This window comes from Erythrolamprus reginae, chromosome 6 (assembly GCF_031021105.1).
Source record: "Erythrolamprus reginae isolate rEryReg1 chromosome 6, rEryReg1.hap1, whole genome shotgun sequence".
Taxonomy (NCBI): domain Eukaryota; kingdom Metazoa; phylum Chordata; class Lepidosauria; order Squamata; family Dipsadidae; genus Erythrolamprus; species Erythrolamprus reginae.
Genome location: NC_091955.1, coordinates 98,649,519 through 98,673,071, shown reverse-complemented (window position 1 = coordinate 98,673,071; position 23,553 = coordinate 98,649,519). Strand labels below are relative to the sequence as shown.

Below are 23,553 nucleotides of genomic sequence, written 5' to 3'. Positions count from 1 at the left end.
AGGAATGCGAATGAGGGGGGGGGATCTCAGGGGGCTGCAGAGTTCCCCTCTCCCAATTCCCTCCCTCCCGTTGGATGCACGGGGCTCTTCAAGGTCAAACAGGCCTTTGCAAATAGCCAGCGGCCTCACCTATAGCCAGGGAAAGGAGTGGTTGAGATTGGCAATACAGCGGGACCTCTACTTATGAATTTAATTCGTTCCGTGACCAGGTTCTTAAGTAGAAAAGTTTGTAAGTAGAAGCAATTTCCCCCATGGGAATCAGTGTAAAAGCAAACAAGGCCTGCAAACCCACCCCAAAAGTCCCCCCTTTTGCCTTGCGCCGCTAGGAATCCCCGTCTCTGGACGTCCGTTGCCGGCCGAAGCGCCTGTCCTTGCGCTGCTGGGATTCACCTGAGCCTCCTTTGTGGGGATTCCCGGTGGCGGCGGCCAGAACGAAGGGGATGCCAGCGGGGGGAGGCTCAGGGGAATCCCAGCAGCGCAAGGATAGGCGCTTCGGCCGGCAACGGACGTCCAGCAGCAGCAGCTCGGGTTCATAAGTGGAAAATGGTAAAAAAATCTTAAACACCGAGTTCGTGTCTCAAAAAACCTTCAGAAGCCCCCTCCCCTCTTCTGAGCGCTCTACCTTCAGACCCCCTCACTCCACCACCCCCCCTTTTTCAAGAGGCCGGAGCGGTGGAGTCACTCGGAGTTGCCACCAATGGCCAAGATTCACCATTCAATCATAAATAAAACACGGTGAAGTTCAGCTTTCTACAAATGAACCTTTTATTTTAAATGTGGTACAATATTCTGACAGAGTGCAAAGCCTCCCCCCACGCTCTCTCCCAGGGCCTCGGGGGGGGGGGGGGTGCCCTGAGCACGGACAGCAGCAGAAAAGCCCCCCCCCCCCGTGTGTGTGTGTATGGGGGGGGGGGATCCCTGGAACCCTCCATGCTGGACCCTCTCATTCATTGATTGGCCCACAGTAAAATCAGTGACAGAGTTAAGAGGAGAAAGCGGGACCCACTTTCTGGAACCGAGGGGTCTTGGTCTTTGGGGCAGGGCGGCTGGGAGTCCTGGGGAGAAGCAAGGCTGCCCGGGGTCCACAAGGTGGCCATAGCGGGGGGTGGGGGGATGTGGGACCTACCCCCTCCAGCGCTCTGGCCTGCAGAGTCTTGGAGGCTCCCGTGCGCCCTTCCTGCACCAGCTCTGGCCTCTGGCCGGTCTCCCAGGGCAGCCCCACCTGGAGCGCCCTGCAGGAGTCTAGCTGAGGGCAGCTTGGCACGAGCGACAGAAGGGACGGCAGAGTGTGTGACTGGCGCACGGGATGGAAAGCGCAAAGGCTCGACTTGTGGCAGGATGACCCCCCCCCCTCCTCCCCAAGCTGCTCCCTGGGGAAATGTGCCCCCCCCCAAGACCAAGGACGGGAAGACGGCCAGTTCCCAGGTGGGCCTGGCTGTTCCCGATGGACCCTCGGCCTGGGAGGCCATTCTCTGCAGCCAGTTTCATGGAGAGGGCGGAGCTTCCAGCCCTGAGGCACCACACTGACCACCCCCACCCACTATCCCATCCCCAATCCAGGCCCAGAAGGAGGCTGACCGCTTGCCCTGCAGTGCGTCACCAGAGCCCCCCAAAAACTAGCCTGGCCGAATAAATCCAGGCGTCACGGCATGGAAGCAGATGTGCAGAGGGGGCTGGAGGGCTGAGCAGCCCCCCTCCAGCCTTGGTCCTTCAGCTCCAGCTGTCCCATATGTTAGGCCCAGTCAGGTCCATTGATGGCCGCTGACCAGCCAGCGGTCACTCCCCCCTGGCCTTGTGCTGGAAGTAGGCCTCAAAGCGGCACTGGGCGTATTCCTGGAAGGGGGGAAAAACAAGGCTGCCCTGGACAAGGTGCCCCCCCCCACTTGCCTGCCAGGACCCCCCCCCACCTGGGTCTGGGAAAAGGGAGGGGCAGCCTGGAGACCCCCTTTTTTTCCTCGGGTGCCAAAAGCAGGTGTATGCGAGTGCCCACACCCATAATTCAATGCCCCCCCCTGCACATACACACACACACCCCCCGTGCAAGAAAGGGCCACCAGAATGATCCAGGGAATGGAGCCCCCCGCCCCCATGATGAAACCAGGTTGCAAAGCCTGGGCCTCTTCAGCCTCGAAAGGCGGCGTTGAAGGGGGGAATTGATCGCGTGGGATGGAAAAGGCGGATGGAGGAAAATTATTTTCTCTCCCGCACAATCCGAGGACGAGGGGCCCCTCCCTAGAGTTCACAGGTGAGAAAGTGGGGACAAATCAAGGGGAATATTTCTTCTTCCCCCAGAGGGTCCTTGGTAGGTGGGATTCACTCCCAGAAGAGGTCGTGACAGCTGTCAGCCTGGAGAGCTTCAAGGCAGGATGAGACAGATTCAGGGATGCCAGGTGTATCCATGGTGGTGATTGAAACGGATGCCCATGTGCCTATGCCTCTATGTGGGTGGAGGCAGGCAGGGTTTCCTGGGGTCCCACTTGTTGGGGGTCCAGGGTCAGGGAGGGTCTTGCCTTCTCCTCCTGCTCAAGATCCCCAGGGACAATTGGGGGGGGCACTGGGGGACACCGAATGCCGGACTCGAGGGGCTTGGGCCCCATTCAGCAGGGCTCCTCTGAGGGTCCTATGTTCCTCTCCCACTGACTGCAGGCACAACCCCCCCAGTCCCATGGTTCTTGACCTTGGGTGGCCCTGCTAGGCCCATTGTTTGCCCTTCCCAGCCTCCAGAGACCCTCTTGGAGTTTGGGGAGGCTGAAAACACCTTCCGGGAGCCCCCGGCCAAGCGGAAAGCCAGGTAGCCGGCACACACAAGCGCACTGCAGATTAATTAGGGCCACAGCCTGCATGGGGCAGACAGGACTCCGCGTGTCCTAGGCTGGCCATCACTGCTCCAGGGCGCATGGCAGAGGCCCAGGGACCCCCTTTCCCTGCCCCCCCCGCCATGGGGGCCAGCCAGCCCTGGACACTCACCAGGTAGCCAAACTCAATGGTGGAGATCTTGGCCTGCAGGACTGACCAGAGGCCCCAGAAGAAGTGGGAGGCCAAGGTGAACCTGCAAGGGCGGGAGGGGGGGGAGAGTCAGCTGAAGGGGGGGGGCAGTGGCGTTTACGCCCCACAGAGAAGAGAAGAGCTTCTTTTAATCGGGAGCCTTTCCCAGGAGAAGGAGAGGCAGGCGGAGGGCTCCCCCAATGCCCCCCCCACAGCTCTGAGACACACCCACCCACAACCCAAAGAAGTAGATCCCCCCTGCCCCCCCGCCCCCCCTGGACTGACTGGCTGATCTCCAGAAGCATCTTGGCCTCCAGGTGCTGCTGCTCCTCGGGCGAGTCGGCCTCCTCACCTGCCTCCTGCAGGTAACAGCGGATGAAGTGCAGCTGAGGGAGGGAAGACGGCAGGTCAGGCCCAGCCCCCACTGTTGCCCCTCCCCCGCCTGCCTCCGGACAAAGCTTCTGAGGCCCCCCATCCCCCTCAGGGAGAAACCCTTCACTTATTTATTTACTAGGTTCGGTTCTTTCTCTGGGGACTCAGGGCGGATTACGACAATCAGAACAAAATGCAACACAAGGTAAAAAGTGAAACACTATCGATTAAAACCCCTATAATATAAAAACATCCATTCAGCAAGAGTCACACAGTCACATCTGCCGACACAGGTCAGTTTTTAAGCCTCGCGAAAGCCCAGGAGGGAGGGGCGGTGTGGACCTCCAGGGGGAGCTGGGGGCCGCCACAGAAAAGACCTCCAAGGCCCCACTCCAGCTGCCTGCGACCATGGGCAAGGACGGCCTCTTCCCCACAACCCCTGGACTCCAACTCCCAGGATTCCTGAGCCAGTGGTTCTGCCCCCCCGCCCCCCCGGGAGCCCAGGGCCCTTACCTGCTGCTCAGTGCTGGGGTAGTTCTCGGGGCTGGCTTTGTAGAAGGGCCACTCGCCGTGGGCGTAGCTGTAGACCCACTCACAGAAGTGGTTGGCGATGTCGAAGCCCCTGCAGGAGGGGGAGGGGGAGGAAGGAAGAGGAAGGACCAGCTGCTCAGCGACTGTCCAAAGTGACCAGGGTCCATCCTGGGGGCTCCTGACCAGCCGGATCCCAACTTCCCACGGCTGCCTCTCTCTCGGCCGTCACGGGACCAAACACTGGTCACTGAGTGACCCGGCTGCATTTAAAGACGCTTCCCCCGCCCTGCAGTCACCAGACCGCATTTGAGGATCCTTTTGCCAAAACCCAGCATTTACTGCGCCCCTTGTTTGGTTTTTTAATTAGGATAGGGTTTTTAGTTATTTTTAATATTAGATTTGGGCCACTATAATTTTGTTTCTGTCATTGCTGTGAGCCGCCCTGAGTCTTTGGAGAGGGCGGCATACAAATCCCATCAATTGAATTGAATTAACGACTGCCACAGAAGTGTAAAGGTGGGTGGGACCCCTAACTAATTTTTCTGATTCCTCCCCACTTGCGAGTGTGATGGGCAGGCTCCACCCTCGTGGCTAAGTGGAGGAAGGGCTGCAGCCCACCCACTAAACTGAGCAAATCCCCCGGTGGGCAGTTCCACGGGACGGCTGGGCCTCTGCAGCCTTCTTCAATCAGCCCAGTTAAGGCCGCTCGTTTTTCATCTTTGCTCAGGATTTGTGTGTGTGTGTGTGTGATAAAGCGTGTTATATAAGCCCAGCACTGTTCTGTCACTTTCAGTGAAGGGCTAACAAACCTTTTACTACCACACTGTGGCCGTGGCTTATGCATTTTCTTTCAAGGTCTTTCAGTGCAAATTGGGGGCCGTGGGGTGGAGCTCACGCGACCCCCTCCTGGCGTGCAAAGCCAAGGGGAGGAGCCAGGTCCACTTGCTCTGTCTGTCTGTCTACCGTATTTTCCAGAGTATAAGACGCAGCTTAGTTTTTGGGGAGGGAACTAGGGAAAAGAATCTGCTTGCCAGGAGTTCCTCTGGCCACCACATCGTTTTATCCCCTGGTTAAAGGCTTTATTCCGAGAGAGCAGCCACGAAAGAGCTGGGGTTGTTTAGCATTAATGGGAACATCATGAGCCCCTGGAAAGGAGCCTCCAGAGCCATGGGACCCCCCTGCAGAGACCCAGGGCTTGGGAAGCCTCTGCCGAGGGGAACAGGGGGAGAAGAGCAACCCCAGAGCTGCTGGGAACATCTGGGAACATCGTTGGCACCAGGTAGGGGCTGGGGGGGGAGGGGGGAGCTACATTCAAATGACCAGTCTCTTTTACAGAGGAGAAAGCTGCGTCTGGTACTCTGAATAACAGGGGCCCCATCTCTCTGGTTTATATGCCACGCCCCCCCTCCAGGACCCCTCTGCCCCCCCCCCCAACGCCGCCCTACCTGTAGTTGTAGCTGCTGTACTCAAAGTCGATGAGCATCAGCCGGTCAGTGGAGGAGGGCTGGCGCCCGGCCAGGAGGAGGATGTTCCCTGGGGGGGGGGAGAAAGGGGGCCGGCAAGGGGAGTTGGCCGTTAGCCCAGCCGGGACCTCCTTCCGGGGCTCCTGCCACCGCAGCCCCCTTCCCGCCCTCACCTTCCTGCACGTCGTTGTGGCAGAAGACCACGGGGGAGGGGGTGGCCTCCAGCAGCAGCCTGGGGAAGAGGGAGGAAGAGAGGGGGAGAAAATGGGGGGGGGAAGGGGGGCCCTTTGCAGAGCTCAGCCCCTTCGCAGCACCGTGGGGTGACTTGGCCCCACTGCCAAGAGTTCCCCTACAAAGCTGCCCTCTGGGTGTGAAGCCTGGAGGGGGGTCCCAGCGCCCCCACCCATCTGGACCTTAGACCTATGTGCCGCTTCACGGTGCCCCCACAGCCCCCTCTAAGCAGTGGACAGAACCAGCTTCCTCCTCCCCCACAATCTGGATCCTCCTTTGACCCCCCAGGGAAGGAGGGGAGGCCGAGTCCACCTGGAGTCGGTGGCGAGGTTTGAACTGCTGAACTGCAGCTAGCAGTCGGCTGAAGGAGCCTGCAGGGCTGCCCTCTCTAACCACTGGGCCACCCTGCCCAAAGTCTGGCCAGCCACAGCAACACTCTCCTGATCCCTGGGGGGCAGAGGGGGTGTGTGGTGGAGGGGCGGAGACAAAGCTGGCAGGTAGCCAGGCAGGGGCCCAGTGGAGTCCAGCAGCCCCCTCCCCCCCTGGGCGGCCTCTCCCTGGGCTCCTGCTGACCTGAGGCTCTGCATCTCGGCCTCCAGGTTGTGGGCCTTCAGCCGGTTCAGCTTCTGGCGCTGGGCCTCCTGGGGAAAGGTCAGCTCCGAGATCTGCTTCAGGTACCTGCCGGGAACGGAGGAGGAGGGGGAGGGGGATGGCAGGTGGGGCCCCAGGCGGCCTCCAGGGTCCTGAGTAGGGGGAGAGCGGGGGGGGGGGGGAAATCTCCTGCCCAGCCTCCCTGCAGCTGACCCACCTCTCCATGGTCCCAAACATCCACTTGGGCTCCTTGTTGAAGGGCATCACCATGCCATGGAAGCGGGCCATCTTGACCGCCACCTCTGCTGAGATGCCGGGTTCCGGCAGGTCCTCCGTCACCAGGCGGCGGCTCTGTGTGTGTGTGGGGGGGAGACAGAGGGCAGCCCTCAGGCCGTGGGGAAGGGGGGGCACGGGAGGGGGTGGGGAGCCCAGAAGCATCGCAGGGAAGCCGGGGGGGGGGAGACTCTGGGGGAGCCCAAGGCCACAGGGTTTTTATTTGAAATTAATTTTAATGATTGTAACACAAAAAGGCAAAGCCAGGCACACACCAGTTGTTGGGTTAGGAGGTTGTTGTGGGAGATCCTAGAGGAATCGTTATCCAACGTTCCTGCTGTTCTGCCTCCCTTTGTCCCTCTTATTGCCACCGTCTCTTGTACCAACATTTCTGACCCTGCGCTGGTCAACGGACACAGTAGAACTCCAAGTCAATCAAACTTATGTGCAACCCCAGTGTCCACTTAGGAAGCAACACTGATTGACCATCCATCTCACAGGCTGTTGTGCAGGACACAGTATTGGGTGAGAATATTCCCTTCCTGCAGGTCCGGGCTGTGTCGTTTGAGGGGTCACTTTGCTTTTTTTGAGCAGTGGACAGGCATCAATCACTACTTGGAAGGGACCTTGGAGGTCTTCTAGTCCGACCCCCAGAGACAGTAGGAGGAGACAGTAACCCCGCCAGGATCCCTGTGTGCGCTTGGCGGCAGTGTCCGGCCAGGGTCAGCCCCCGCCTGCCAGGGAGGGAAGGGGTGGCCCAGTAAGGCACTAGGTGAGAGCCAGCAATGGGCAGCAGGCAAAACAGCCAACACAACCTTGAGCTGCGTCAACAGAGGGACACAATCCAGGACTAGGGAGGTGCTCAGACCTCTCCATAAAGCCTTAGTTGGACCACACCTAGAGTCCTGCATCCAGTTCTGGTCACCAGACTACACAAAAGACACTGGAACTCTAGAGACAGGGCAGAGAAGAGCAACCAGGACGGTCAGGGGACTGGACACTAAGACATACAAAGAGTGGTTGCAGGAACTGGACCTGGTCAGTCTGGCGAAGAGAAGGTCCAGGGGGCCAGGCTGTTTCCCAAAGCACCAGAGGGCCAGACCAGGAGCAACGGAGGGAAGCTGACCAAGGAGAGATTCAACCTGGAAATAAGGGGGAACTTTCTGACGGTCAGAGCGGTCAACCAGCAGAGGTTGTGAGCGCTCCAACACTCGACCCGTTCCAAAAGGAAATTGGACTGCCCTGTGTGTGTCTGGGGAGGCGTTGGGTCTCCTGCATGAGCAGGGGGGTGGACCGGATGACCCCACCCTAATAACAAAACCAATGGGACGAATTACCGGGATGTATTCCTCCAGCCGCCCCTGTGGGAAGATGCCGTAGAGCCGGGGTCCCAGGGCCCGTTCGGCCAGGATGGCGAACATGACGCTCTCCAGAACCAGCGAGTCCACCCCCTGCGGGAGAAGGAGAGAATGGGGGTGGGGGTCCCTGCGAGGCAGACCAGGGGCCATGGGGGCTGGGGGCTCTTGCGCACCTGCAGCTGTTCTCACGTTGCTTCTGATCTTTCCCCCAACTGACCTCACTTGTTGACCTTATAGCCACAGGGCAAAGCCAATGGCCAGAGGGTGGGGGTGCTGCAGTGGCCATGAGAGTGAGAAGTGGTCGTAAGGCCCTTTTATCAAAAACCCTGGTCAAGGGAGGACTGCGTGTGATTACAGGAAGCCACGGGAGAAGGCAGACGGGCAAAGTCACCCTGGGGCCAGAAGGGAAGCTTCCGGAAGGCCCGGCCGAAGCTCACCTGCAGGATGACGCCGTAGACGCGAAGCAGGACCTGCCGTGGCTCCTCCGTGGCGGTGGGGACGTGGTCTGGCAGGGAGCATTTGTAGAGCAGGTTGCTCAGCCCTCCGCTGCGGGGGAAGCAGAGACAGGCAGGTGGGTTGGTTGGGGGCCGAGAGGACTCTCCCCACAACGGCTGGGGTGGCAACACAGAAACCAAGAATACGCGGCCTAGCCGTGGCACCGGACCAGACCACCCCCGAGTCCCAGCGCCCGGTCAGGTCCCACAGCGTGGCTCTCCTCAGGGTCCCTCAGCCAGGCAATGTCAGCTGCCCTGGGGCCTAGGGGAGGAGCCTTCTCTGTGGGGGCCCCGGCCCTCTGGAACCAGCCTCCCCCAGGAGATTCACACTGCCCCCACCCTCCTCGCCTTCTGAAAGAGACCCATCTTTGCCGACCAATGAATGTTTAGAATAATCTATGGATTGAGTGAATGAGAACTGAATGTTTTTAGTTTTTAGGGTGTTTTAAAAGTCTTTTAACTGATTTTAATTGGATCAAATGGTTTTATTCTGTATTGTGTGTTTGTTGTGAGTCGCCCTGAGTCCACAGAGAAGAGCGGCACACAAACCCAATTCATAAATAATAAAGACATAAAAATAAGCCAACTTCAGCGGAGGTGTTGCACCCTGCCAGAAGAGGGAGCTAGAGTCCCCAGCTTCTTTCCCTGGGAGGTTTGCTCTGCCATCTCTCTGCCATCTCTCTGCACTGTAGTCATGTATTACAGCTCAAGTGTGGGTAGACTTGATGTCCTTTGTTTTGCTGGTTCTGACTCTGGACTTGGGTGTATTTGGATGGTCACTGTGACTTTAGACTGTTGGTCTGGAGGTGGCGTTTCACACTTGAACTCAAGTGACTCTGCACCTGGGTGCAACTGGGTAGTTATTCCCAACTCATCCCAATGTAATGGTTCCTGTGTGAGCACCGGTTGGGCAAACAAGGGCCACTCTGCTCAGGCATTCAAGGGGGGGGGACGGGGGACAGGACAGGCCGCTCTGGCTCCTCTGGGGCAGGCACACATGGGGGGGGACTGGACCGGGAGACCCCCAGGCCCCTCCTGGCCCAGTCCGGCCTCCACCAAGGGCAGGGGGGGCAAGGGGAAATGGGGGGGGGCGGGTTCAGAGGGCCGGACTAATATATACTGTATATTATTGGGTAGAACTGAGTTAATGATATTATATTTATAAATTCTAATTCTATCTTATATCTGGAAGCCCCGGTTCTTATCTAGAAACGTTGGATTGCCCAGCTCTGACGCCGGGGCTGCTCGTGGAGCTCTTCCACCCCCGGGTCACGGGATCCTCCCGCTTGCTTCCCCTTTGGCGGACTCCGGACACGGCACCTCGGTGGGGAGGGGGGCCGCCTTCCTTTCACGCCCCCCTTGGCGCCGGGCACCTGGGGCTCAGCTCCCGCAATCCCCCCCGGGCTCTCCCTGTGCGGCCGGGCCCCCAGTGGCGTGGCGTTCCGCGGGCGCGGCGGTGACGTCACGGGGCGGGCGGGGCCTCACCTGACGGGGGCGATGTCGAGCTGCTCGGGGGCGTCGAGGCGGCGCCAGGCCCCGCCCAGGAACTCCCGGCACCAGAGGAAGGCGCGCAGGCGGGTGGGCGCGGGGACGGGCGGGCGGGCGCGGGGCGAGCGGGGCGCCACTCGGTCTCCGTGCGGCCCGTCTCCCTCGGGCGCCTCCATCGCCAGCAGCCGGCCCAGGACCGCCTCCCCGGCCCCGCCCACCCGCGCGCCCATTGGCCGAGGGCGGCTCCGGCAGACGGAAGGCGGGCTGCGGTTGGGGCCCCGGGCGGAGGGGGCGGGCCGAGGAGGAGGAGCGGGCCAACCGGAGGACGCCACGTAGGCGGGCGGGGCGCCAATCGCGGCGCGGCAGGACCCGGCGAGGGTGAAGGTCGCGGCACGTGTAGTGGCGGTTGTGTGAAGGCGAACGATGGTGCGTCCCTGGGAAAAGGCGCCCTGGCCCGCCCCGACAGCCACGGGCAGGCGCTGGGGAGCAGGTGGGGGGCGGGACAGGGGCGGGGGGCAGGGGGCAGGAGGGGGGCCGGGCCGCCGCTGAGCCTGGACCTTCCCGGGCAGACCGTTCACGGCCCTGCTGGGTGAAAACACTCAATGCACAACGGGCCACTTGGGGAACCGTCGAGAAGGAGAGCCACGACGCCAGCGCCGCCAGGGGGAGCCACTCGGGTAGAAGCGGAGCTGGAAGCCCCGGGGCCCTGAGGGCCTTGCCTGGGTGGCCCCCGAGACGTCCTGGTAGGAAGCCCCCACGGAAACCTCCTTCTCCGACTCTCTTGCAGGCGGCAGCCAACGTGGAGGTGAAGGCGCGGCTGCAGGATCGGGCGCAGCTGATGCGCAGGGTGGAGCGGCTGAGCGGATCCCCAGGCTCTCGCCTCCTTCACACGGACACCTTCTTCCCGGTCCCGCACGGGCGGCTGAAGGTCCGCGACTTCAGGGTGAGGGAGGCAGCCACGCGTCTTGAGTGGCAGCTCCTCTTTCTCCACAGAGCCCCCCTCCTCCAGCCCCCTGTCTTTCTCTATTGCTTAAGAGTTTTGGGCCTGTGCCAAGAAATTCGGACATTGATGTGGTCCCAAAAGAAGGCGAGGTCCAAGGCCACCGACCCCGAGGAGGCCTCTGTCTCCCACACTTATCTATCCTAAGAGACCGGGTCACCCTGGAGGACGCAAGATGGTCCACCCTCAAGGGTCTCAACCTGCAATCTGGACTGCACTCAAACACTGTTACTTAAGGTGGCAACATATGAAAAGAAATTATTATCACTCTATACCAAAAAGGATGCCTCCAAATGAATTAATTACTTATCCCGACCTTTTCTCCCCTTCAAAAATATTAACATAGCAACATTTATTTATCGCTTATATTTATTTATCGCTCATATTTATATGCCGCCCACGCCAACAGGACTCTGGGTGGCTAACAATAATCACAGATGCTAAAACAGTAAGAAATATAACAATGGTAAAACAACTGTTTACTAAATGAGAGGTGTGGCTGTGAATAAATTGGCTGACTGGTTTTAATATATTGGGATTTTAGTTTGTAATTTTTTAATTGATTAGATTGTTGTTGTCTTGTTTGTATTGTATGATGTGAGCTGCCCCTAGTCTTTGGAGAAGGGTGGCATACAAATCTATTTAATAATAATAATAATAATAATAATCCATATATACACACAGTCGTTCCTAATTCCAGGCCTGCCAGAAGAGCCTGGACAGCTTCCTGGAAGACCGGTGGGATGGAGATAGTGCCAGATCTCTTTGGGGCAGTTGGTTCCAAAGGGTCGGAGCCGCCACAGAGTAGGCTCTTCCCCGAGGCCCCACCAGCCGACATTGTTTGGCGGATGGGATCCGGAGAAGGCCGACCCTGGGGGCCCTCACTGCTTGCCTGGCCCTGAGCCCCTGTTTTCTGCTGCTGCTGCTGCCCAGAAAGTTCCTCCTGGATGATTTGAGTGACAGGTGTGTAATAAAAACGAGGTTGGTTCCAGGCGTCAATCCCAGCGCTGGGTTCCAGCCTTCCTGAATTGGGTCATTCTAGCGACCCCATTTTGGAGAGTGGCCTGAGGAGTGGTGGCGTCCACAGGGGTCACTCGCTGCAATTCCCTCCTTTTGGGCCGGTTTCCCTCTCCTTTCCCAGACATCCTCATCTTACAACAGTTCGGTTAGTGACCGTTCAAAGTGAGAACTGCACTGGTCACCTGATCAAAATTCAGCCGCTTGACAACTGTCCCATATTTACGACCGTTGCCAGATTCACTTAACAACCATCCTAACTTACAAACTCAGCAACTGCAGTGATCCACTTAAGAAACGTTGTAAAATGGGGGAAATTCACCTAATAAATGTCTTGCTTAGCAACAGAGACTCTGGACCTAAGTGGAGGCCCCCCCCCCCACGGTTCTTGCGGGAGCCCCCCCTCCCTTCGAAGTTCCAGTTCCTTCCGCCCGGCACCTCCCCCTTTCCTCCTGGCCCAGAGAGTCCGCGCAGCTCTCCTTTCTCCGGGCACCAGGTCCCTCTCGCTCCGGATTGGCTCCTGTCAATCACGGGATCCCTTCGTGCAGGCCGGCCTTCTTCTGTGCCAGGAGGGGTCCTGTTTCCAGCCCTGCCGGGGAGGACAGGGACCCAGGGTCTGGTGGGCAGAGAGAGAGGCAAAGCACTTTGATGGCCGGCCCTGACAGCAGGGCCTAGAAGAAGCCGGGGCCACTCGGGCCTCCCCCTTCGCTGGCAGTGCAGCCCAGCCCCCTTCCAGCAGGTTCTGACCGGTTCTGGAGAACTGGGGGCAGAAATGTTTGAGAACCGCCGTATCCTATGCCTCCAATACAATACAATATAATGAACCTATACAAGGCACCCAATAGAACCCTTGGTCATCCTTAATTTCATCTCTATTTACTTTCAGCCTGCGTCACTTATCTCACACCGGTCTCTTTTTCTGGATGCAAAGATTCTTTTCTGTTCAACTCAAACGCAGACGCTGTTGGCTGCTCCCTGTCGGCCGTTTCCTCTTGCGGAATAAATCCAGGCCAGGGGGCTTCGGTCATTGCCTTGTGTCCCTACTTAGCCATTCCTACTTCTTAACCCCTTACCTGGCCTTGCCTGAAAACGAAATTGTGGTTCCAGGACAGGCCGGACAAGAGCCTCCTGCAACCAGCTGCCCCCCTGCCCCCCCACCCCTCCAGAGCCACCGAAGGCAGAAGGCTCCCGGTCAGCCTCTCTCCTCCTCAAATCACAGCCTGCCAGGGCAGTTTCCAGAAAGTGGGATCCATTGGCTTCTTTTGCTCTGACCCTGAGCGCTTGACCCGTGTTTTCTTTGCAGGATGGCCACGGACAGCTGGTGTTCTATGACCGGCCGGACTCGACAGCCCCTAACCTCTCCCATTTCACCGTCTCCCCTACAGACGACCCCGCAGGACTCGTGGTAAATGCCTCGTGGAGGGCCGGGAGGGGCTGCTGCTGGGGGGCTGCAGTGGTCATTCTGGAGGGGGAGAGGGCCCCCGTCTGCTCCCAGCATTCAAGGGAGGGGTTCAGGTGGTCAGATCTGCCCCAACCGGGTCCAATGGCTGTGGGCGTGGCCTCTGAAGGATTATATCGGCTGTCCATCCTTGGTTCTGGGAGGGGAAAAATTACCCCGCTCAGAAGGGGTCTGCAATTTGGGGGTCCTCCTAGGCTCACATCTGGGGCTTTTCCAAAAGGCAACTGGAGGTTTTTGGTTTTTTTCCTTGAAAACATTTCCCAAAAATAAAGAGATACCGAATGAGGGAACGATAACTAAAAAAGTTATGGATTTTGCAGAACTGGGCATGGATAGTCAAGTAAAAAGAAGGGCCAGGGGGGACATGATAGCTGTATACAGGTACTTGAGGGGTTGCCACAGAGAGGAGGGGGACACACTGTTTTCCAGGGCACCAGAGGGCCGGACGAGGAACAACGGTTGGAAACTGACCAAGGAAAGATTCAACCTGGAGATAAGAAAGAATTTCCTGACCGTGAAAGCGATCAACCAGTGGAACGGCCTGCCACCGGAGGTTGTGGACTCCCCAACTTTGGACACTTTCAAGGGGAGATTGGACGGACATTTGGCTGGAGGGATGTAGGATTTCCTGCTCAGGCAGGGGGTTGAACTTGATGACCTGTAAGGTCTTTTTCAACTCTAATAATAAATAAAAATAAAACGGATACGCTTACCAGGAAATTGAAAGGAAGAGAGGAATCTGATTATTACAAAATATGGAATAAATTTTATAATTGGCTAAAAGAAAGAAATGATAAAGGAAGTAAAATTACCCAGGGATATCCTCTAGTAGTTTAATAAAGGTTCTTGAAGTAATTCTACTTATGGAATAAACCAAGACTACGCAATGCATAATGCACATATATCCAATAACAACCTCTGGCAGAAAAGGGCTATAAATGTCCCAGAGGTTTGTTCTATGTCTCTTTTGTTTTGTGTGTACTTGTTCAAAAACAATTAAAATATATATTTAAAAACGTTTCACTTCCCATCTGAGAAGCTTCTTCAGTTCTGGACATGTCCAGTTCTTTAGAACTGAAGAAGCTGCTTGATGAGAAGGGAAACGTTTTCAAGGAAAAAACCCCCAAGAAAGTCCAGTTGCCTTTTGGGAAAAAGCACCGTCGTCCTCTCCAACTGCAGCTGGCCTGCTTCTGGTCACCCCTTGGCCATCGTATCCAGGGAAGGAGGTACGGGGGCCCTCGAGGTCTCTCCGAAGCGGAGGCCGGGACTCCCTGGATGACCACTGCTTGGTAGATTGGGGTGAAGCCAGGCTGGGCTCTCTATGTGTTTATGCCTTTGTTTTATTTGTCTAGTACGTATTGGTAGTGTACAAAGATATAACACTGTGTATGTGCACGAGGTGGGCAGTAATAAGAGGGAAAGATTGGGACGGGACGGAAGGCACGCTGGTGCACTTATGCACGCCCCTTACTGACCTCTGAGGAATCGGGAGAGGTCAACAGTGGACAGTCTAAGGGTCAAGCTTTGGGGGTTGATTTATTTATTTTATTATTAGACTTGTATGCCGCCCCTCTCCGTAGACTTGATGCTACAGAGCCAGGGAGTGAGTTCCATGCATTGACTACTCAGTTCCTAAAGTCGTATTTTCTACAGTTGAGTTTGGAGCGGTTTACTTTGAGCTTGCATCTGTTGTGTGCTTGTGTGTTGTTGTGGTTGAAGCTGAAAATGTCATTGACAGGAAGGACATTGTAGCAGGTAATTTCATGGGCTGTGCTTAGGTCGTAGTTTAAAGGGATGGAAGTTCTAAGCTTTCTCAACCGAGGATTGTGAGTCTGGTTGTGTCGGGAGGAGTGGAGGGCTCTTCTCCCAGAGGGTCTCTGGACGCTTCCTGCCTCTTTCCCCCTCGCAGGCCGCGCTGTCCCAGGCCCTTGGGGAGCAAGGAGTGGTGAAGAAGGCGCGACACCTTTACCAGGTGGGCCAGAGCCGTGTCCACGTGGATCAGGTGGAAGGGCTGGGAGACTTTGTGGAGCTGGAGGTGAGGAGCCCCCGGAGCGAGTGGGGGGGTTTACCTGGTGGGGTGACTGTTCCTAAGAGGGAAAACCTTTCTCACCCCTGGAGATCATTGACCTGGAGGTGGATCTAGCCAGCCCCCAAGACCCTTCCCACCCCTCTGTCTCTGGGGCTGCCTTCTCTCAGAGCTGGCACTGGGGGGGGGGATTCCCTGGCCTCTTCCGCCCTTGTCCCTGGGGGCAGGGGGGGGGCAGGTGAACACACCTTGCCAGGTGGCCTCGTGATCATCTCCCAGACAGTCAAACTGGGCCTTGTACAGGGGATAAACCGAGAAAAGAAGCGGGAAGGGAGCAGAACAGGCGCTGGCTCCATCGCTCAACTTCTGGGGGAGGAGACGAGAGGAAGCCGACGGAGCTCAGGACCTGGGGGAAGAGGCCAGGCAGTTTATGTCGGCCAAGGAAAAGCCACTTTTGACAGGCGGGTGATGGGGGAAGAGCGCCAGGCGCTGGACTGTGCGCAGAATCCCCAAGGGATGGAAACGCCACCCAGGCCAGGGTTCTGCTGGCCACAAGCTGAAGCCTTGACTGGCTTAATGAAGGGGAGCCCCGTTATTACCACCTGTGGACACACCAAGGGAGGGAGGGAGGGAGGGAGGGCAATAGCAATAACATTTAGACTTATAAATCGTTTCCTGGTGCTTTCACAGCCCCCTCTAAGCAGTTTACAGAGAGTCAGCCTCTTGCCCCCAACAATCTGGGTCCTCATTTGACCCACCTGGGAAGGATGGAAGGCTGGGTCAACCTGGAGCCGGTGGTGAGATTTGAACTCCTGAACTACAGCTAGCAGTCAGCTGAAGGAGCCTGCAGGGCTGCGCTCTAGGCCCTGCGCCATCCCGGCTCTTTGAACCTGTTTACCTTGGTTATTGCAGGAGGAAAAGGGGGCGGTGGGTGGGGGCTGGATCTGAAGAGCCTCCCAAGTGCTGCTTCCTGTGGTGGGTCAAAGACGGACTTAGCAACAGGCCGTTTAGTGACCATTCAGAGTCGCAACGGAACTGGGAAAAGTGAGTTTTGACGGGGTTTTTACACGCGGCCGTTGCAGGATCCCTGTGGTCATGTGATCAAAATGGGGACACTGGACAGGGATTCGTATTTATGGCGGTTGCCACACGATCCGCTTTTGTGACCTGACAGCCGTGTTACTGACTTAACAACTACAGTGATTAACAACCCAGAAGGAAGGTCATAAAACGGGGAAATTGACTTAGCAAATGTTCCACTTAGCAAGAGAAATTTGGGGGCCACTGTACAAAAAACACCTGTTCGGGCCACAGATGGCGCTTGTTGAAAAAGCTGCTTCTGGGGGAGAAACATTGGGAGGAGGAGGAGGAGGTGGCCCTAAGAGCTTCCGTCCATCTCTTGGGTCTCCAGCCGTGGCAGCTTCAAGGGCTTCTAGCTCCCAGCATGGCCAGTTATGGGGAATTCTGGGAGTTGAAGTCCACAGGTCTTAACGTTGCCAAGTTTGGGGGCGGATGCCAATGAGTTAGGCTGCACATGGGTTTAAGGGGTTTGCCCTGTGTGTCTGAGCCCCGTATCCCATCGTCCTTCCTTGCAGGTGGTGTTAGAGGAGCAACAGAGCCCCCAGGAAGGCGAGGAAGTGGCCTGGCAGCTGATGAGAGAACTGGGCATCCAGGAGGAAGATCTCGTGGGTGGCGCTTACCTGGACCTTCTGCGGGCAGGGGGAGAGGCCTTGTGACGGACATTTTGGGTGTGTGTGTGTGTGTGTCACCTTGGCTTCTTGGTGAAATAAAATGCCCGGGCTGTTGGGGGAGCATTTGTACCAGACGTCCAGCCGCAATCTTATCCAATTCAAAGGTCCAGAACAGGGATGCGCAACCTCGGAAACTTTAAGACTTGTTTAAATGCCCACAGTGGTGCATCGGGACATGTGGAGGGATACCCCACCTCGCAGGGAGGTCGTGGGGGAAAAGGAGAGGCAGCAGTTTGGGGCATGCTCAGCCCCTTGACCAGCTAGAATGAAAGCGCACCAGTGAAGCAGGTGCATGCACGCACCAGTGGCCGTAATCAGTGAGGTGGGCCAGGAGGGGATGGCACTCTGCCCAACAGCCTCTCACCCCCAGAGGAGGAGGAGGAGGAAGAGGGGGAGGAAGAGGAGGAGGGGGAGGAGGAAGAAGATCTGGCTGGCCGCGTGGAGGATGTGGACGAGAACGTGGGGGAGAGGAAGCAGCCGTCGCCTTCATATATAACGACAGCTTTCCAAGTTTCCCCCATGTGTTGTGTTGTCTCATGACACCTGACACCAGTGACGACCAACCTTTGCTGGCTCACCTGCCCAATGGGTGTGCACTGTAGCTGCCCCCCATGCATGTGCATACATGTCCATGCACACACACACTGCCCCTTGTGCATGCGCACCGGCCTCACCGAAGAGTCCAGGCTCCTGGAGCCTCAGGATGGAGAAAAATGGCCCAGTGGGCAAAGCGGAGGTCCATGTTTCTAAACTCCCGGTTTGCCCACGGGCCCTTTTCCGCACTCCCGAGGCTTCCCGGAGGCCCCCTGGAGCCTTCGGAGGGTGGGAGTGGCCTCCCCAGGGCCAAAGATCAGCTGTGTGTGTGTGCACTGGAGCTGACGTAGGGCAGTGCCTTGTGCGCCCTCTGATGTGGCTCCGTGTGCCACCGGGGGGTTGCCATCACGGCCCCAGAGAATTCTAAGGAAAGGGGCGGAGCCTGTGGGTCTGCTTGACCGATTGGCTCATCGTACACGTGCGTGTGTCTTTTCCACTTGCAAAACTGAAGTCTGGTAAACAAAAGAAAAGCATTTAAAAGCCATCTTTCCAAGCTGGACTCTCTTGCACCAATAAATACACACATCCACCAACAACCCCCCCTCATTTGCTACATGGTTGGTCCGGGGGTGGGGGGCATTCCTGGGCGTTGGCACGGAGGGCTGGTGGGTCTTTTGCCTTGGAGGGAAGTGGCAGGTGCTGGGACGCTGGCTGGGAGGGATGCGAAGGCCCACAACGAATCGCTGATGCCAGCCGGACACACCAGGCCCAGGGGCTGAGGTGCCCTTGCCCACAGGTGACGGGGCCAGGCTCACATCAGTCTCATTTATTTATTGGCTTTTATTTACTTATTTAATTGGGTTTCTCCAGTGGACTCAGGGCGGATTATACGATAGCGTCAGAAGAGAAAATACAAAACACAATATAAATCTAACACAAAACCCAACAGTTCAGACCATTTCAACTGGAACACCAGTCGCCCTCATCTGTCAGCCGGAGCTGGTGGCAATGGTCAACGGCCCCAACCTGCCAGCGGGATTGTGTCTTTAGAGCCTTGCAAAAGGCCAGGGGTGTGGGGGCAGGGTGAATCTCTGGGGGGAGCCGATTCCAGAGGGCTGGAGCCACCAGAGAGAAGGCCCTTCCCCTAGGCCAGTGATAGTGAACCTTTTTTCCCTCGGGTACCGAAGGTACGTGTGCACACACTATCACGCCTGCATGAGTGCCCATACCCATAATTCAATGCCAGGGGAGGGCAAAAATAGCCTCTCCTGCCCCCTGGAGGCCAGAAAGAGCCCATCTCCCAACTTCTGCTGGGCCCCGTAGGCCCATTTTTCACCTTCTCCAGGCTCCAGAAGCTTCCCTGGAGCCCAGGGAGGGTAACAACATCCCCCCCCACCCCCCCAGAGGCTCTCTGGAAGCCAAAAATCAGCTGGCCGGCACATACATGCATATTGGAACTGAGTTAGGGCAACGGCTCATGTGCTGGCAGATGTGGTTCTGCGTGCCACCTGTGGCGCCCGTGCCATAGGTTCACCATCACTGCCCTAGGCCCTGCCAGGCGACCTTGCCTGGCTGACGGGACCTGGAGGAGGCCGACTCTGGGCTCTGACTGGCCGCTGGGGTAGGTCAGGCAGGAGACGGTCCCAAAAGTAAGGTCACTTATGGGACTGTAATTAAGTATTTCGTTCAGTGCAGGTCAGTTTGGCAGGTGCTGTCGAAAGGGGCCAAGCAAAGGCCTCATCAGGTGCTGCCCTCTTCAGAGAGGTCGCCCCAACCTCCTGCCCGCCCTGTGCCCACGTTGGACCTCAGAGTAGCTGGCCGGGCCTTCTGGGCAGCCCCAGCCCCGGGAAGGCGCTCTGTCCACGCTTCCCTTCGGCGTGGGTGCATTGCCCAAGTACGGGCAGCCTTAACAACCGGTAGCCTGGGCTACGGGGCAGGGCCTGGTGGGAAAGTTCCGGGAGCAGCAGGCCTGCCTTTAATTGGAATGTCTTTAATTGGGTCCCTGGGGAGGGAGGGAGGGAGGGAGGCCGCCTCCTGCCATCCTCCTCCCCCCTGGCTCCGTGGGGCTGCCTCTCTCCCTGCCAGGTCTGGGCCCCCTTTTCTTTTCAGTAATACATTTTATTAATTTTTTATCATGATAACAGATACACACTACATAAAACACAGGGCACAGTGATGCCTGCTCCCACCACCCAACCTCATTCAGACCCCTCCACCAAAATTATATAATAAATATTTACAAATTATAGAGTGATTCCAGTATATTGTTTATACCTTGATCTTGAATCCTACTAAACATATAACCTCTAACCCAGTCCCACCTTCTTTTCTTTTTAAAAAAAATAATCTTTATTAAACATTTACATTAAAAAAGGAACAAAATACACAATGTGTGTGTGTCTGTATACAATATCAGTTCTAGGAAACAGTAAACAGGGGAAGGGGTCTAGGGTGGGGTAGAGAAATGAGAAAGGGGGAGGTTTTGGGAACACTGTGCCAGCTACATGGCTGACACTGTGATAACATACGACCTCGTTTTTATTATTTGTTTGTAGAGGTCTAGTTGGTAAACATTAGTATGTATCAATATTGCTTAAATACTTTTTCACTTTATTTTCATTAATCATATTCATTTTTCAAAATGAATGTGTTCCATCATGAACCGGTACCAATTTCGTATCGTCCATTTTGTGGCTTCCTTCCAGCCTAAAACTATTCCCGCTTGGTCACTTTCTGTAGCTGCTGGCTTTAATTTCTCTGTATTCCCCCATGCCGGCCCTTATTACCAATACCGCCATTTCCTTTGTAATCACCCATTTTATGGGCCCTCACCAGGCAGGGGCTGCCAAGGCCTGTGGTGGCACTGGAGACCTCCTCCTGGCCTCCTGGTGGGACCTTTCCCTGCTTGCACTCTCGCCAGGAGGAAGGGCCTGGCAGAGCCTTCTCGGGGGCTGGAGCTCGCTCTGCTGCCGAGGGGCCCCAGGCAGACCCCCCTCCGGACTCCCCAGCTCTCCCCACCCGTTTCAGCGCCCGGCCCGGGGACAGCGCCCGCCCGCCCGCCGCCCTTCAGCACCAACGGCGCGGACAGCTCCCCGCCCTGCCAGCCGCCTCCGCCCGCCCCGCCCGCCGCCCCCTCGCTCTGCAACCGGGCGCCCGCTTTGTTTTGGCGGCGGGAGAGGCCGCGCATCTCCCCCCCCCGCCGCCTCCCCCTCCCCCGGGCAGGTAGGCTGGAGGTGCCGCGCGGCGCATCCGCAGTGGGGCGGGGGCGCTGTGGAGCCGGTCTGGGCCTCGCCCCGCCTCCCCCCACCCGCCGGAGCCCGAGGGGCTGGTGGGTATTGGCTGCGCCGCCCCCTCCGCCCGCCCCCCCCCCCGCCCGCCGCAGCCAGGGCAGCGCAGACCCCCCCGCCCGCCCCTCCCTCCTCCTCCTCCTCCTCCTCCTGGCGCTGTTTACCCGGCCCGGCGTCGGCGGTGGCGTCGGAGGAAGCGCGCCATGGCCAAGCTCTCCGGGCAGCATCCGCAGTGAAGCCCCGCCGCGCCTCTCGCGCCTCTCGCCTCTCGCCTCTCGCTCGGCTGGACTGCGCGGCGCCGCGCTCGGCGAAGATGGCGGATCGGGCGGAGATGTTCTCGCTCTCCACCTTCCATTCACTCTCGCCGCCCAGCTGCAGGTAAGGACCCCCCGCCCCCCCCCCGCCCGCCGCCGAGGGGCTCCCCGGGCCGCGTCCGCTGCCTGGCCGGAGAAGCGGGGCCCGGGAGCGGCGTTGGGCAGCCGGACCTGGCATCGCCTCGGCTGCTCCTGGGCCCCCTCCGCCCGACAGCCAAGGGGGCCGCCGGCCGCCTTCCCCGGCCCCTTCCCCGGGGATGCTCGGGCCGCTACGCCTGGCCGTCCCCGGGGAGCCTCCCGCCCGCGCTTGCCGTCGAAGTGGTGGTGGCGGCGGCCCAGATCGAGAGCGAAGCCGCTTCTCCGCCCGCAGAGGCATCGCGCGGGTTGGGGGCATCCTTCCTTTCCCGGAGAACGTGCCCCCAGGGACGCGGCGGCTCTGGAGGCCTCGGGAAGCCGACCCCGCCCGTGACCCTCCCACCCCCCGGGGGCTCTTGCTTGGGCGCCCGCCGCTCCTGCCCCGCCCGGAGCTCAGCCTGGGCCCGGGTGGGGGCGGGGAGCGCTTCTGCTGAGCTCGCTGCGCGGAGGCGCTTTCAGCCTGCGGGATCCCGAGGGGCCTTGGGCAGCTCCGCTGTTGCCCCCCCCCCCCGCCCCAGCAGGCCAACCGGGCCCCCTCCCCCCTCCTTCCTTTTCTTGCCAGGCTGAGTCCGGCAGGGAGCCAGAGCGCCTCCGAGCGGGGCCCTCCGGCAGGAGCAGCAGCCCCCAGCAACCGCCCAGTGCCCTCTCGGTTTGTGGGCCTCCCTCTTCAAAGCCAAAGGGGGGCTTTGGAGCATCGGCCGCCTTCTGGTCCTCCAAGCTGGGGAGGAGTTTTCCTCGGTGACCTCCCCCCCAGAGGCTCCGGATGCCGGACGGCCTCTCTGTTGAGCCAGAGGGGCTCCTTCTGGGAAGGAAGGTCCCTATTTGGGGAGAAGGACCCCAAGCCCAGCAGGATCTACAGGGAGCTGGAAATCTGTTGTGCGTTGTTGTGGTGCCGGTTTGGGCCCAAGGGTGGATCCAGGGGCTGCCAGAGCACCAGAAGCCCCCGGCTGGATCCAGCCAGCCAAGACCCCCCCCCCGTTTTGGCTTCACTAGGGGCTGCCTGGCTGCACTCTGGAGACGGGGGGGGGCTCTCATCCTCTCCTGAAGGGGGACAGGCTGCCCCCCCCCCGCCCAGAGATGGGGCTGTAGGGGGGAAGCACCGAGCCAAGAACCAGGGCACCGCTGTGGGTTGAAGTGTTAGGGAGCAACCAGAGGGAGTCAGGGTCAAGCCCACTCCAGCCCCCCAAACAGCCTCTTTCTCTGCTTACCCAGCTGGGGGATAAAATCAAGGGAGAGCCACCCACCCCTTCAGCTTCGGTGTGTGTGTGTGTGTGGGGGGGGGAGGCTGGACGTCCATTAAATGGACCCATGGAAAGGCCAGAAATATTGTCCAGGGAATCCTTGGCTCCTTCTGGGATCTCTTCTGGGTGACCAGGGATCCTGGAAAGAGATCTGCTTTGGAACAAAGGGAGGGGTGGGGGGAGGGGAGTGAGAGGCAGGCCAGGAGGGTGGGGCTGATCTTTGGGAAGTAGGGAGACCTGGGCTGAGCCACCCCACGGCACTCCTCCCAGTGTGAAGCATGGCATTTCCTGGCCTTGGCCAGCTATGGTCACCAGGTGTCCGGAGTGGGGCGCCAAGTGTGCCCATGTGTATTTTGGAGGCAGGAATGTAATTGAGGGAGGGGTGGGCTCCGTGGTTCCCATGAAGGAGAATCGGGTGCCACAAGTTGCGAGGGGGTTCGTTGGTTGCCTTTGGCCTTCCTCTCTTGGGGGGGGGGGCAGAGTAATGGCTCCGGCCATTTGTGGGCCCTTTGAGGGGGAACCAGGGATGAAGGGGGAGATGCCCACGTCCCCTTCCCAGAATCCGGGACAGCTGGAGAGACATCACCTGCTCAGCCGTGGTCTGTAGAGGATGCATACGCGCATGTAGGCGCATATACACACGCGGCACCCATGAATGGCCCCAGAGCATCTCAAAGCAGCACCCTGGGGGGGGAGCCCCTTTCTGCCTGGCGCCACTGCTGCTGGGCTTGGCCCGCTGAGAGGGCATCGCAATGGGAAGGACAAGGCCTTTCTCTGCTAGGAGCTGCTCAGGACCAGGAAGGGGAGAGAGGCATGGCTAGATCCCTGGTGGATCCCAAGTGGATCCCTGCCCTCTGGAACAGCGTCTTCTTGACCCTTCTGCTCTCTGCGACTGTAACTTGTTGCTTATATCCTTAGAATTTTTATTAATATTGTTTCTTCACTGCTTATTTTGACCCCTATGACAATCATTAATCCTGATTCTTGACAAATGTCTCTTTTT

General features: G+C 58.3%; 2 protein-coding genes across 5 annotated transcripts in view; one reads left to right on the top strand and one right to left on the bottom strand.

The window, feature by feature from the left end:
* Positions 1 to 747: 747 nt before the first annotated feature.
* Positions 748 to 9,992, bottom strand: CHKB (choline kinase beta). 4 transcript variants are annotated; one of them, XM_070754598.1, is made up of 11 exons: positions 9,784 to 9,992; positions 8,242 to 8,350; positions 7,784 to 7,897; positions 6,391 to 6,524; positions 6,156 to 6,260; positions 5,525 to 5,583; positions 5,334 to 5,421; positions 3,871 to 3,979; positions 3,271 to 3,371; positions 2,968 to 3,049; positions 748 to 1,833 (listed from the first exon to the last, which is right to left on the bottom strand). In XM_070754598.1, the coding sequence occupies exons 1-11, from the start codon at positions 9,960 to 9,962 to the stop codon at positions 1,777 to 1,779; spliced, it is 1,137 nt and encodes a 378-aa protein (XP_070610699.1). In that variant the 5' UTR covers positions 9,963 to 9,992; the 3' UTR covers positions 748 to 1,776. The 4 variants fall into 4 exon arrangements, with proteins under 4 accessions (XP_070610699.1, XP_070610700.1, XP_070610702.1 ...); XM_070754599.1 differs by having other exon boundaries at positions 3,271 to 3,344; positions 9,784 to 9,985; XM_070754601.1 differs by lacking the exon at positions 9,784 to 9,992 and adding an exon at positions 9,619 to 9,715.
* Positions 9,993 to 21,093: 11,101 nt separating this feature from the next.
* Positions 21,094 to 23,553, top strand: part of MAPK8IP2 (mitogen-activated protein kinase 8 interacting protein 2) — a 46,488-nt gene continuing 44,028 nt past the window's right edge. Inside the window, exon 1 of the mRNA XM_070754597.1 lies at positions 21,094 to 21,238. Within this exon, the coding sequence (XP_070610698.1) occupies positions 21,174 to 21,238 (65 nt within the window). The 5' untranslated portion in view covers positions 21,094 to 21,173. The remainder of the gene's footprint in view (positions 21,239 to 23,553) is intronic.

What these genes read in the sequence shown, in the direction of transcription:
- CHKB (XM_070754598.1), bottom strand. Translation starts at nt 9,962, where the DNA reads ATGGAGGCGCCCGAGGGAGACGGGCCGCACGGAGACCGAGTGGCGCCC. An exon ending in GCCGAGATGCAGAGCCTCAG is followed by an intron (nt 5,584 to 6,155) that starts GTCAGCAGGAGC and finishes CCTCTTCCCCAG; the next exon opens with GCTGCTGCTGGAGGCCACCC. An exon ending in CCACAACGACGTGCAGGAAG is followed by an intron (nt 5,422 to 5,524) that starts GTGAGGGCGGGA and finishes CCCCCCCCCCAG; the next exon opens with GGAACATCCTCCTCCTGGCC.